Source organism: Anopheles arabiensis, chromosome 2 (assembly GCF_016920715.1).
Source record: "Anopheles arabiensis isolate DONGOLA chromosome 2, AaraD3, whole genome shotgun sequence".
NCBI lineage: Eukaryota > Metazoa > Arthropoda > Insecta > Diptera > Culicidae > Anopheles > Anopheles arabiensis.
This window is the reverse complement of record NC_053517.1, coordinates 74,005,045-74,018,616: the sequence shown is the minus strand read 5'-3', so window position 1 is coordinate 74,018,616 and position 13,572 is coordinate 74,005,045. Positions and strand designations below refer to the sequence as shown.

Below are 13,572 nucleotides of genomic sequence, written 5' to 3'. Positions count from 1 at the left end.
CAAGTTGTTTGTAACATAATACATTGTATAGTTTAACTTGTACAAATTATTCATTTTAAATTTTATGTGTTTTCGATCACAGTTTTTTTTTCGGTTGCTCACAAAACTACACCAACGATCATTGCCATTACTCCTTACTTTCCTTTTACTTCTGGCATGTGTCATCACATTCCTTGCGTTTCTTTCGTTGGTTACAAACATCAACTACAACACAGCAAATTAAAAACCTACCCATGCACAATGCTTCTTTCGGTACGCTTATTAACAAACTAGAGACACTTTAACTTACTTTCACTTTACGAACACACGATAGATTTCTTTTTTAAATACATTTTCTCAATACCTTTCAACTCTCTTGCTCTCTCTCTCACTCACTTTTTGGTATCTATTTTTTTAACGTTATAATTATTTTAGCAAATTAAAAGTGTTTGTGTAAAATTGCATTTGTATACTAATGGTACCTTACTTTCGTTCCCCCGTGCGCGTACTTCTGCATCGTTCGCCGTCTGCAGCCTACATCGACGCAACGTTCTGTGTCGACCTTCACCACCCCGAAACAGGACAACGAGGAGGAGGACAAGGAACTGGAGTACGAAAACTATGACGATGAGTACGATGACGAGGAGGAGGGAGCGATCGAACTGACCACGCAGCCCGATCCGCGTGTACTGTCATCGACCACAACCACCGAGCGACCAATGCCATCGTCGACAGAGGTAAGAATTCAAAGTGTTGGGATAAAGGGAACCCGGGATAAAATAGAGCGCAAGTGATCTGTACACGAAATATCGAGGCTTCTCGCTTATGTCAGACCGTAATTACGAGAATTACTATCACTCTATACCAAAGATCGACAAAGTACGGCTCGCGAGTAGTATGTTTTCGATTGAGCATTGATTTTGCTCTTGCTACATCTATTTGGCTCTTCACGTGGGACTCTACGAACATTTTTGTAGAATTTGGCTTTTTCGGTCTAAAAGTTTGCCGACCCCTGCTCTATACGAACCAAACTCAGTCAAAGATAAGATATTAAAGACCTCCAATTTCTTCTAGAAATTTCACATCCTTCAATATTTTAACGATCACTCAAAGTCGATCCTCGCAATGAAAGGTATAGCATTAGGCTCCTAAATGTTTTATGAATAATAACTGAAAAAACTCAAACAAATGTTAGTTTCAACAGTACATGAAGATGAATACTAACAGTTTTTTTATAGTATGAATGTTCAGGAATTCGATTGGTCATCTCCACCATTCCACATCATTACAGATCTTTGACTCGCAATTTAGTACAGTGTCAAGCTTTTTAGTACAAATTATTTCTGACACAACATTCCGAGTGACTACTCAAAAAAAAGATTGATCTCAATTGTTTGCCTTGAGATGTTTGTAGTATCCTTACCTGAAATATTTTCGGACTCGTTTGTTCTATTTCGAGTAAGAATTGGCTGAATTCTAGAACTGAGCTAATCGACTTCTTGAATATGCTATTTTATTAAACTAAAATAAAAAGATCGTTACTGGATCATAATCTGGATCAATCTCTTCTTGTCCATGATCAGTAGGATTTGATCGGCATTGGATACTGGACAAACACGGTTACAAGTTCGGTTGTGAATAGATTTCGATTAGGAATGCCTTCCTAGACCTTAACACTTATTATGCTGTATTGGGTAAAAGTAAGTCACACACAAAGCAATCCATTCTTTTTACATAAAAAGACTTCTTGACCAGGGAAAACTCAATGATCTCTCTGAGAATCTCTCTGTGCTTTGTGCTTTCTACCACAGCCGAACAGATACGAAAGAATGAAGAAACACTTATTCGAAAAACAGGAAAAATGAGCTCTGAAGATTTTACTTACAATATAATTTTCTCTATTATTCTTACTGCAGCCAAGCACTACCCCAACAACGGTAACGATGCCCACCACAACGCCTTCCACGACCACCACCACCACCACGGAAGCACCGACGACGACAACGACTACGACAACCTCGACCACTACCACCACCACCACGACCACAACCGAGGCATCAACTACGACCTCAACGATGCTTACCACGGAGCTGGATGAACCGACCAACCTTCCACCGATCATTCGGAACCGCATTCCAAAGCAAGCCATCCCGGCCGGCAAAGTGTTCCGCTACCAAGTCCCGCTGGAAACATTCCACGACAACGAGGACGGTAACAATCTAAGCCTGGAGCTGCTGGATGCCCGTGATCAACCGCTCAAACCGAGCTCGTGGATCCAGTTCAACGAAGACACGAAAGAGATCTATGGCCTGTAAGTCCCACGCACACACAGTGAAGTCTCTCGTGCAGCTTAGCTTAATATACCGTTTTGTTTTGCCATCCTACAGACCGCTCGAAAAGGACGTATCCCGTTGGCCTTACAAGCTACGTGCTACTGACTCCGGCAATCTTACCGTCACGGAAAAGGTGGACATACAGGTGCAGCAGCACAAATCGCACCGCAGCCTCAACCACGAGATCAGCCTGGCGCTGCGCCTGAACCGCAAGTTTGCCAGCAACGTCGACTGGCACATCGAGACGGCACGCGGCATCTCGGTCGTGCTCGGTGACGTGACGCTGTCGAACATTATCGTGCGCGACATCCGCAACAGCATACAGGATCCCAGCCTGGCCACGTTTGTGTACACGAACGAGACGCTGCCGAAGGATCGCTGCCCGGAGGAGAAGCTGGACGAGCTGGTGGCGCTGCTCACCGAGGAAGCGCTCAACGATGCGCTCAATCCAGACATTACGGTCAAGTCGGTGCAGGGCCAACAGATTGCCCAGTGCACCAAGGTCACCCCGCCAAAGGTGAAACCGACGCAGAGCATTCAGCGCAACTATGCGCCGCAAACGCGCAACCAGGTCGATCAGGTGAACGCAACCGTGGGCCATCTGCTCGTCTTCAAGGTGCCGGTGGTAAGTGGGGTTGGAGGATTCGGATTCACGTTGGAACGAATTGTGACAACACAGATACATTGTCGTGCATTTGCCTTTCTAGGACACATTCTACGATCCGGAAGATGGTAACGAGCTGAAGATGAAGCTGCTGACAACCGATCGCAACACGCTCGATCCCAACCACTGGCTACAGTTTGACTCGAAGAACCAGGAGTTTTACGGTGTGCCGCGAACGAATGACATCGGACGCAAGGAATATCTTTTGGTGGGTGATCATTTTCGCACGCTTTGCATGCCAGAAATTGGTAATCGTAATTCTTACGCATGTGCTCTTCCCACTTCACAGATGGCGGAAGATCGCGAAGGTCTCACAGCAACGGACGCACTGGTGGTGGTAGTCAACCCGCACCACAAGCGCGACTACAGCGTCCTGTTCGAGCTGACGCTTGACATTAGCCACGAGCAGTTTAACACGGCCCAGGTACAGCGACGCTTTATCGAACGGCTCGCGCAGGTGTTTGGCGACGCCTCGACGCACTACATCAAGATCCACCACATTCGGCCGATCCACCATACCGGGCAGGTGCAGGTGTCCTTCTTCAACACGACGCTGAGCCGCCAGCACCAGCGCTGCCCGCAGGAGGAGATCGAGACGCTGCGCAACATTCTGCTCCACCAGGACAGCACGATCCGGGCGAAGGTGCGCGAAATATTAGGCCAAGAGTTTAGCCTGCAGAACGTGAGCCTGGTGCCGCTGGACAACTGCCACGGGTTCGATACGCCGCATCACGCCACGAGCGAACCGGAGAAGGCCGCCCCGAAACCGATCTCGAAGGACGACTACCTGCTCACGTTCGTGCTGCCGTCGGTGATCATCATCGTGATGCTGCTGATCGCCGCCATCATTGCGTGCATTCTGTACAAGCGCCGGCTGACCGGCAAGATGGAGCTCGGTAAGTACGATCCGCCCCAGCCCGCCAAACCCCGCTACGGCACTAACACAAGCGCACCGACACCACCGGAAGAACTAATATTGATGAGTAATGAAAGAATATATCAATTTCAAACCTATCGCCTCCTCCTCCTCGTCCAATCCCCAAGGTACTGACGAAGAGCGCAAGTCGTTCCGGTCGAAGGGCATCCCGGTGATCTTCCAGGACGAGCTGGACGAGAAACCGGAGATCGGCAACAAGTCGCCGGTGATACTAAAGGACGAGAAGCCCCCGCTATTGCCACCGTCCTACAGCAGTACCAACCACGATGGTAAGTGTTTAAACTACTGACCCGCACAAAAGCAGCACCATTTAAAATTGAACGATTTCTACAGGCGATAACGAGGACGTCGATGAGTACGTGCCACCGCAGCCGGTGATCGTTGGTGGGCGCGAATCGCGCGGCAAATCGCCCGTCACACCATCCTACCGGCGGCCGCCACCGTACGTGTCACCATAGGCCCGGCGTCCACCACCGCCCCACCAAGGAGACAGCAGCATTCACTAACTATTTGTTCGCAAAACAAGGGGGCGCGGGATTGCGTATGGTGCGCGCGAGCATCGCCATTTCACTATTTGTTCCGTTTAGTTTTACTGACTCTTCTCGATCTGTTTGTGACAAACAATCGTTTATGTGTGTGTGTTTTTGTTCTTTTTGTCATCTAATTTTTGCACTCGATTTACCAATTACCACCAAACACCAAAAAAATGGGAAAGAAAACATTAGAGAGAGAGAGAGAGAAGAAGGAAAACACAAACAGTAATTAAAAGGCGGGATCGTGCAGCGCTTTAAAAAGAGAAGCAGATCGTTACAACCGGTTATGATAAGGTAGGGTTTCTGTGTGTTCTAAGAATTCGTTCAGGAAGGGTTAAAAGAAGATATATTTGATGATAGTACGTGATATGCGAGCAACAATACAAAAAATACGTTTTTTTCTAATTTAACAAAAGAGTGCGAGACGTAGTTCAGCGGCGAAATTGAATTGTTTGGAAAATTATACAAATTATGGCGCTATTACAATGCTAAAGTAGTAGTTGCAGCGCTTTAAAGTGTATAATTTTTGGTACAATTTCAATCGTGTGGAGGTTTTTTATGCTTTTCTTCCTCTTTGTATTTCTCTCATTTGCTCGTAAGTCTGTCTCCGAACAATCAACCGGGTAAACTCCGGGACTGGCTTTGTAAGCAAGGCTGGCTGGCTGGCTGGCTGGGTGAGTCAGGACTTTATGGAATGCCGTTTGGTTTTTCCACCTATAATTCCTCACTCGCAGTTCGCAATAGAGAGAAAGGGAGAGAGTATTATAAGGGAAAAAGTGGCATTTGGATGGGAACACAGGATTTAAAAATAAATTAAACAAAAACACAAGGAGAGACGCAGGGATAATGTGAACACATGGACGTTAAACGGAACGGATATAATCGTGAACAGTCGCGCTTGATTGACGAGAAGAGAGCGAATGGTTAGTTTATAAGGAGAGAAGGAGCATAGAAAAGAAGAGAAAGAGGAGAGAGAGCGAGAGAGCAGAAGAGAAAAGAATCAATTTATAGTCATTTACAAAGCGTTTCAGTAGTAGCTTAGGTACGTGTAGTAGTGTTTAAAAATTCAGTTAAGTTCATGTAAGCCCCCCTTACTATTTCCGACCGAAGCGGCTACACACGGCTTCCTTTTTGCCCAAGCGGACCATTTAATGAACAAACAAACAAAGAGAAACAAATGGCAAGGGAAGTTGGTTAGGGCATACCGCGCGGGTTTGCTCTGTTTTGTCGTTTGCTTTACAACTACACGCGATCCTTCCTTGGACGACGGTGAAGAAATCGGTCGCGTCGCGCAATGCGCCCGTTTGTTGGCTTCCCACGTTGTTCCACTCCTACCCAAACACACACACATTTATGGTACCGCACCACTAACGCACAATCATTCACGATGCAGGGTATGATGATAAACGTATGGAGGAAGTAGGTATGAGACCCGTTGTTGCTGTGTCAAGAGACTGGTTCAAAGAGAGAAAAAAATTCGATCTGGGCGAACGGAACACGGTCGCAAGGATGATGCTTAGAGATGACTGCATAAACGACAGAAACGCTACGCTAAGCCTTCTCTTTAAAGAACCAGCTTTCCACACATATTACAAACTTTGAATGAGCTTACTTCGGAATAGAGAAGATAGAGAAGCGAGGACGTTTTACAGATTTTTGCAAAATACACACCGTTCTTTGTTACAGGCCAGATAGACCCACGGAGAGGAGGTAGATATGGAATGTGTTCCGGTGTTTTGTATCGCAATATGCGTTTTCTTTTGCCAGTTGCCATAAATGCGTTCCATTTTGAGATTTCCAACCGATGCAGTTAACATTGGCCATAGCAATAGCATAGTGTGGAGCAAATCTGATCTGAGGATCACTGATCTCAGAGCAGCATTCAGCCAATTTTTCCTATACTTTCCGCCTCACGCTTTCCAATGACGCTGCTGTTAGGTAGAATGCATGTTCGCGAAGTGCAAGACCCCTTTTGAATGCTTCTGTCTGTTGTATCGATTTTATGCACATTTTTCCATACCGCTGAACTTAAATTGGAATATTCGACATCAAGAAAGAAGTTTTTCATTAGCTAAAACGAAAGGAAAATTGATGTTAATAATTAGATAATGAGCAAAGTAGCAGTGCTTTCATCTACCTTCATTTTAACCATTCATCATCAATGCAATCATTAGAGAGCCATATCATTTTGGAAGCGCTTTCCTTATACGAACAATTTGTAATACAAACACTCCAACTGATAGATACCGCCGCAAACAAACAAAACACAAAAAGATAGAAGGAAACAGTTAAGCAAACCAAAAAAACACCTCTACTCTACGGTGATAACCGAACACAGTTTAATTGTGGTATTATTCCTAGCTACCCAATTTAAAAGCAACACATTTTGATACATATTCTCTTAGTGTGTGCACACTACTTGTCACTACTACTTGTTCTGCAATTGAGTTGTTTTTTTTTTCTTGTAAAATACCGATCAAAATGCATTTTGCATTTAAAAAGAGGAAAAAATCGCATTCATATTCATACTCTCATAGAAGCATGTGTTTCATCTCTGCAAACCATCAGAAATTGGAAAAAAGCAACATAACGTACATAATCCTAGTTCAATTCAACCCCAGAGTGTGTGTAAAGCAACCCCTTTTCCATCCTTCGGATAGGACTCATTGACAAATCACACCGGCGCAGTGGACACGTTAGCACATTGCAGAACGCTAACAGCACGACTGCATAAATCGCGTAAAAATTGTGCACACGTGCATGCAATATAGCAAAATTTACACAACTATATAGCTAAGCCGAATGGGGAAGGTGGAGCGACTTTTTTTTTGTTTGTTCGTTACAAACTGGCCGGATGTCGCTATCATGTGCGAACGCTCCGGGTGCATAGTGGGTATGGAAAAAAAAGCTAAACTTCAGATGTACGTGACTGAACTTTCGAAACATGGGCATGTGCATGAAGCGCCGCTGTAGCCAGAAGAAGAAGGGGTGGGTATAAGCATAAGCAAGCACAACGGAACCCCGCCCCGCACTAGGGAGGAACAAATGCCAACAGATTAGCAAACGCGAACCGTTCGGATAGGAAGAGCAAGTTAAGCCATAAAACCAGAGTTGAGGAAGTTTGCGTGTGTGTGTGTGTGTGTGTGTGTGAAAGGCAAAAGTGGGAGAAAAGTTAATGTAAGGACACGAAAGCAAACAAGTTACGGATAAGGGAATGCGAACGAGAGGAATAAGTACTATACATAAAAAGGTATATATACATATAAATATATATATTTAATTGGATGCATTGAGCGCACGGAGACGCAGGAGCGCGAAAAGCGAAGAGACGAAGTCTAACTGCTGGATCGGTCGTGTGGAAACGTACACATACACACAGAAACACACAACATTTTCATGAAAAGCAAGAAAACTTAGGGCATCGAGCTCGTCTGGCGCGAGAAGAGACGGAATGCAGGAATGTGCAACCCTATTAATTCTAATTTGGACGTTCAAGAATCGAAATGCCGCGAACAGGATAAGAAACGCAAAAGAGAGGGCGGCGGACGGGAGAATGGAAAAATAAACGTCGAAGAAAGAAGAAAATCGATAACCAAATTGTACATTTTTTAATAAAAACAAACAGAAAAAATATACTAAAAATTAAAAAAAGAACTTGTTTTTTTTTAAGTTTTGCTGTAAAACCAGCTGATAATAGATGACAGAAACGAATCTCAATCTTAGCGTCGAAGTGAAACAAAATCAACTGGAGAGGCAATTTCCGTTGGTTTTTTAAAAACTGTTTTCGTTTTATTCCTTCCTTTACGGTATAAAGTCATTTGGAATGGCCAAAATTTAATTAAAAAAACAACATATTCCACTTTAATGATTATCTTTCAGCTGTTTTGAATTGAGCTCATTCCGCTGTATTGTAAATCTATTGTATCTTTCTCTTCAATTTTTGTCTCAAATATACACAATCAAATTGTTTTGATTCCGTAATTTGTCCCTCTCACTTCCGTTGTACAAACATTAAAAGGGTTTTTTTCAATTAAATTTAGCCGTTTTGCTGTTTCTTGTTTCCTGGATTATGCTACCATGTGTAGTGGACGTTGCAAAAAGCATTTTGAGATGAAGTATTATAAATGAAATAATGGGTAATTTAATTTTCTCGATGATTTTAAATTATTTGCTATGTAAAGTAATTCTTCATTGTGTGTTGACAAACATCATTTGACGAAATTTACTATGTGGAATCGTCGAATAATGCTGAAAACGTACAAAAAAGGAATCAATTTGACAGGAAACCTTCCAGCATTTGATGTGTGAAATTTCCTGTTTCATCTTTCAATTCAATAATCACTGCCAATAAGAAATCTTTTTAATTTTCAGTTCCTCAATACCTGTACACACAGCTGCTATTAGTTAGCTTCTGTAACTGTTTGCTATCAATTTACTTTTTTACTCAGCTCAGTAGCTAAATAGAATGAATATTGACAACGTGAAACGAACAGAGACGCGGAAGTAGAGATTTACGAAAACAGTTTATCCTTAGGCCTGCACCTGTACGATCGACATGTTCTGAAGGTACGGAATCGTACCCTCGATCTTGGGACTGCAGTGCAGGTATACCTGGCTCGGAAGGCTCGTACTGCCCATCGCTAGCACATTCGTTTTGGCCAGCTGTTCCGATGAAAGAGAGTGCAGCAGGTACACGTTGTTTTCCTTCTCATCGACGCTGCGCACAATTCCTGTGGGGTTTAATCAGGCATTTAGTACACAATGCAACAAATAGGAGCAAATAGTTACTTACCAACACCGAAGCAATTGTACTGGTCGGCTGCAAGCTTTTCGCAAAGGTACACCAACGTACCGTTTAGCGCACGCTTCATCATCTCCTTCGAGGTGCAATCTTCGCCCGTGCTTATAATACTCAGATCATCCAAATGAGCCCTGCCAGAGTAAAGGAAAAGCGGGTTGATTAGATACACGACTCATGTAAGACCAGTGCTGCAAAATGTCACTTTTAATTTTTAATCTGACTGAAACAAAATCCATTTCAGCGTCACGTACTCAATTGTGATAAGCAGAGATGATACTCAAAACTATTGGTGTGACCAATACATGTTTCGTGACATTTTTGCTACAATCACTTGGCCAGTCACAATGTCATAACTTTTTTTTACTGTGATCAGTTCTTCAAAATGTCACTGACATAGTTATGACATATTTATGTCAAAATCATGATGATCAGAGGTGAGACTCAAACAGTTATTGTGACCATCACATGATTGAGGACATTTTGTGCAACCAACTCTTGGTTAGTCTCTTGGTCGCGACATTTTCTGTCAGTGATCATCACGATAGTCATGGGAGATATGCGGTGCGTGCGAGTGGCTCCAAGAAACAAATTCAGCTTGTTTTCTCGCTCTGTTTGACCCGACAGATAATCAAAACAGATCAAGGGAGAGAGCATGGTCATTTTGTTGTTAGAGCCCACGTGCCAAGTATATGCCAAGAATGTCGTGATTACCACTGACAGAAAATGTCGTGACCAAGTGAGTGACCAAGAGTTGGGTGCAACAAAAAATGCCACCAAGCATGTGATTGGTCCACCAGCTGTTTGAGTCTCAACTCTGATTATCACAGTTGTGTACGTGAGCTGATTTGAGCTACGTTTCAGTCATGAGCATTGGTGACTGAAACAGTGGCATTTGGTAGCACTGTTCACAGTCAGAAAAATGATCATGATTATGTTTGCGCCGGTATTAAGCTCAGCTTGTCAGTCAGAGTATCGCGTTTGACTCAAGCACTCGCATCAGCAATGAACATCAAGCTACCACGAATATGTTCATTGTTTTCGTTGATGAACATCTCGTGATGCTCATGACATTTTGCAGCACTTGTGTAAGCCTACACCACGGCACATTGGCACTTACATGTGCGGCTTCACGTCGGTGAACGTTTCGGCCGTATCGTTCAAAATCCTTGCCAGCTGTGCCATCATCGCGATCGTGCGCCGTTTCGGCGGCAAAAAGGAGGTTTTGTTCGGTTCGTACACGACATCGATCGGATGGAAGCGATAGTTGGCCGGTGCCGATTGCAGCTGCACCTCCTCCCTGAGAATGTTAAAGTTGAACCCGTTCACCAGCTCGGCGGTCAGCTGGTTGGCGTAGTTTTCCGGCTTCAAAAAAGGAGTGGACGATTTTTTGCCGTTCTTAGGAAACGACAGCTGAATTAGATCGGTCGGCTGCAGCAGGCGCACGATCGCCATCGTCAGCTCCTCGCCGAACCCGACCACATAGCCCATCGTGTTGATAATCCACGGGATGTCTTGCAGGGCTGGGTCCTCGTTGCAGTACTGCACCAGCGACCGAACGTTCTGCACGTACACCAGCGGCGAGGAGACGACATTCAAGCTGCCAAACAGCTTGCACTGGCGCGGCTGCACATTGGCAAAGCAGCCCACCCCCAGGATCGGTTCCTCCAGCACGCTAACGCTCAGCGTTTCCGGCACAAACAGCAACGGCTGGCCAATGTCGAGATCGAGCAGCAGCACCCGGCCAAACTGCTTAATGTACCGGTTGATCAGATACTGGCAGAGAGTGGACTTGCCGGAACTTTTACCCCCCACCACCATCAGCCGACTGTTCGCGCTCACGGGCACCGTGTCCCAGACCGGATTCGGCTGAAACTGTGGCACAGCACTGCGGGCGGTGGGCTGACTGGGCACGAACATCGCCACCTCCAGCAGGGTTTCCGTCGTACGGAACGGTGAGCTGGTTTGGTTAAGCGTAATCGCAGTCGGGAACAGATCGAACTCGGGCAGGAGCCTGCACACCATCGGTACGGTGTCGTTCGCATCGAACGAGTCCGCCCGCAGCAGCACCAGCGCACTGTCCGCCGGATTGAACTCGCGCACCAGCTCCCGCATGTCCGCCTCGACGAAGTGGCGGCTCAGCTTGTTCAGGATGCGCTCAAACGTCGCCGTGCTGTACGTGTCCGGGCTGGGGAGCGGCGTCAGATTGAGCGCATTGTAGCCGCCGGAAGCAAACACTGTACGCTTCTCGGCCATATCCAGCTGGTAGCCGAAAATGTCCACCTTGCCGAACAGTGCCTGCACGGACAGATGGCCGTGGATGTAGAGCGGAGCCTTCAGCACCACAAGCGACATTCGCAGATCAACTGCATCGTAAAAGGTGTACGTCGTTGGTTTGGGGCTTATCTCCAGCAAGGGTGAACATGATCGGTCACTCTCCGCTCCTTCGTCCACGACCTCTTCCGCTTCTTGGACAACATTTTCGCTTTTTCGCTCCTCGGCTGCCTGTTTTTCTCCCTGCTTATCCGATTGATCGAGGTCGCTTCCCTCCTTCTCCATGCCGTAATCAGCCGGAAGCTCCACTATCTGCGCGTATTTGCCCGACGCATCGAAATGGACAATGGAATCATCGTCCAGATCGCGAAGAACGGCCGCCCCACGCGGAATATAAACGGTATCGTCACCCTCCGGCGGTTCGTAATCCTCATCATCACTGTCCGTTTCGTAGGGCTGACCGCTGGTAAATCGACTGTAGCTGTTTTTGGGCGAGCGACATTCGTCGGAACTCGATTCATAGTCGTCATCGTAGCTATCGGCTCCGTTCATGTTCCCGTCAAAGCTGTCGCTATCGTATCCCTTTTGGAGGTAGTCATCGTACTCTGATTCATTGGACATATCGTAGATATTGTCATAGAACTCAGTGACCTCTGGATCTTCATCGTCGTCGGTCCAATCGCAGTCATCTTCCTCTGAATCGAACGTGTCATAATCGTCGTCGTCGTCATCGTCATCCTCATCGATCTCTTGCGCCTCCGCCGGGGGTTCCTTTCGCTTGAACGCCACCACCTTCTTTGGAATTTCTGTCGCCCGAGAGGCGGACGGGTTGCCAGTAGGTTCCTCGTCCGAACTGGGCCCATACTCCAGACTACAATCGTTGTTCTCCACCACCCACCCTCCTGGGCTTACGTTTTGTGCGGTCGCTTTCTTTGCCCGTTTCTTCGGTTTGTTGCTCTGAGACCCTTTTTTCTCTTTCGCTTCCGGCTGTTCGTCGAAAAACTGTTCAATGTAGTCGTCGTCATCGCTGTCAGTGTTAGAGTCGCTCGTGGCACAATCCTCCATACCGACGCATTGCAGGACTGGCACTTTGTGCGGTACCGGATCATTGCCAGACGGTTTGCCAGCAGAATGTGCCGCTTTCTGGTTAACTTTCGCACCTGAAGCAACCTTTCCGACGATATTTTTCTTCTTAGATGGATCGTTGGCGGTTAGGCTTTTGCTGCATTTTCCATTGTTGTTGCGGGTGTCGCTGGAATCGCTGTCCAGTTTACGGCTTCGCTTCGCCGGAGAACCATCATCTACCGTCGGATCGCGCTTGGCAGACACGTCCGATGCACTGCCTCCAAGCGAATCCTCATCCACCCCGTTAGCATGGCGCTTTTTGGCCCGTTTTTTCGAACGTTTCTTCTCCGCTCGTGCCGTTTCCTTTCCATTTTCCTTCGCCGCCGCGTTATTCACGCTCGAATTGCCATTCACTGGAGTGGATTTAGACGCAAGACAAGCATCTTTGTTCTGTTTTTTCTTACTTTCCATTGTTGCCGACTCCACCTTTACTCCCTGCATTTGGTAGACTGTTTTAGCTTTTGAGTTGGTAGCTTCCTTTGCCGGCTTCCTCATGCCTGTCTTTACGTCCAGTTCTACCGGCTTTGGTTCCCCATTTGTGGCAGGGGTATATTTTTTACGATTCTTGTTCTTGCTGCCCATTATTCAACAGCGAAGCGACCTGGAAGAAAGGGGAACTCATACGATTAGCGACACCTTCCACACGAGTAGCCGGCATGGGCGATGAAATGATGGAACATTCTAGTACCTGTTTCTAACCTTTCAATGCCTTCAATTAACCACGAACTGGTTGATAGTGATTGCACGTACACGCAAGCCAGCACCGAGCACGAAAATTACAAGCAGAAACTAATACAAAGTACACAACATTCAGTTTTGGCCACAACTTTTCTGTGCAATTTCCATGAAAGCGGCGTTTCGCGAATAACGTAAATACGAACGTGCTGCACGGTTTTGACAGTTCGATTTGTGGAAACGAGTTCCGTTCA

At 46.0% G+C, this 13,572-nt stretch overlaps 2 protein-coding genes across 10 annotated transcripts in view; one reads left to right on the top strand and one right to left on the bottom strand.

Moving 5' to 3' along the window:
* Positions 1 to 8,100, top strand: part of LOC120897247 — a 104,538-nt gene extending 96,438 nt beyond the window's left edge. For 5 of the 8 annotated variants that reach the window (XM_040301966.1, XM_040301964.1, XM_040301963.1 and 2 more), the window contains 7 exons: positions 513 to 716; positions 1,896 to 2,290; positions 2,367 to 2,937; positions 3,020 to 3,184; positions 3,266 to 3,872; positions 3,970 to 4,182; positions 4,247 to 8,100. In XM_040301966.1, the coding sequence (XP_040157900.1) occupies positions 513 to 716; positions 1,896 to 2,290; positions 2,367 to 2,937; positions 3,020 to 3,184; positions 3,266 to 3,872; positions 3,970 to 4,182; positions 4,247 to 4,371 (2,280 nt within the window). In that variant the 3' untranslated portion in view covers positions 4,372 to 8,100. The remainder of the gene's footprint in view (positions 1 to 512; positions 717 to 1,895; positions 2,291 to 2,366; positions 2,938 to 3,019; positions 3,185 to 3,265; positions 3,873 to 3,969; positions 4,183 to 4,246) is intronic. The other 3 variants (XM_040301969.1, XM_040301968.1, XM_040301967.1) reach the window with 2 other exon arrangements.
* A 109-nt stretch (positions 8,101 to 8,209) lies between these two features.
* Positions 8,210 to 13,549, bottom strand: LOC120897248 (polynucleotide 5'-hydroxyl-kinase NOL9). Of its 2 annotated transcripts, none has more exons than XM_040301970.1 (4): positions 13,332 to 13,549; positions 10,365 to 13,244; positions 9,239 to 9,378; positions 8,210 to 9,176 (listed from the first exon to the last, which is right to left on the bottom strand). In XM_040301970.1, exons 2-4 carry the CDS (start codon positions 13,223 to 13,225, stop codon positions 8,977 to 8,979), a joined length of 3,201 nt encoding a protein of 1,066 aa, XP_040157904.1. In that variant the 5' UTR covers positions 13,226 to 13,244; positions 13,332 to 13,549; the 3' UTR covers positions 8,210 to 8,976. The 2 variants fall into 2 exon arrangements, with proteins under 2 accessions (XP_040157904.1, XP_040157905.1); XM_040301971.1 differs by having other exon boundaries at positions 13,343 to 13,549.
* Between the last annotated feature and the right edge of the window lie 23 nt (positions 13,550 to 13,572).

Bases quoted from the DNA above. Each gene is read 5' to 3' on its own strand.
- LOC120897248 (XM_040301970.1), bottom strand. From the start codon at position 13,225: ATGGGCAGCAAGAACAAGAATCGTAAAAAATATACCCCTGCCACAAAT. The intron at 9,379-10,364 runs GTAAGTGCCAAT...TTACTCTGGCAG, and splicing joins ACCGACGTGAAGCCGCACAT to GGCTCATTTGGATGATCTGA. The intron at 9,177-9,238 runs GTAAGTAACTAT...TAAACCCCACAG, and splicing joins GTACAATTGCTTCGGTGTTG to GAATTGTGCGCAGCGTCGAT.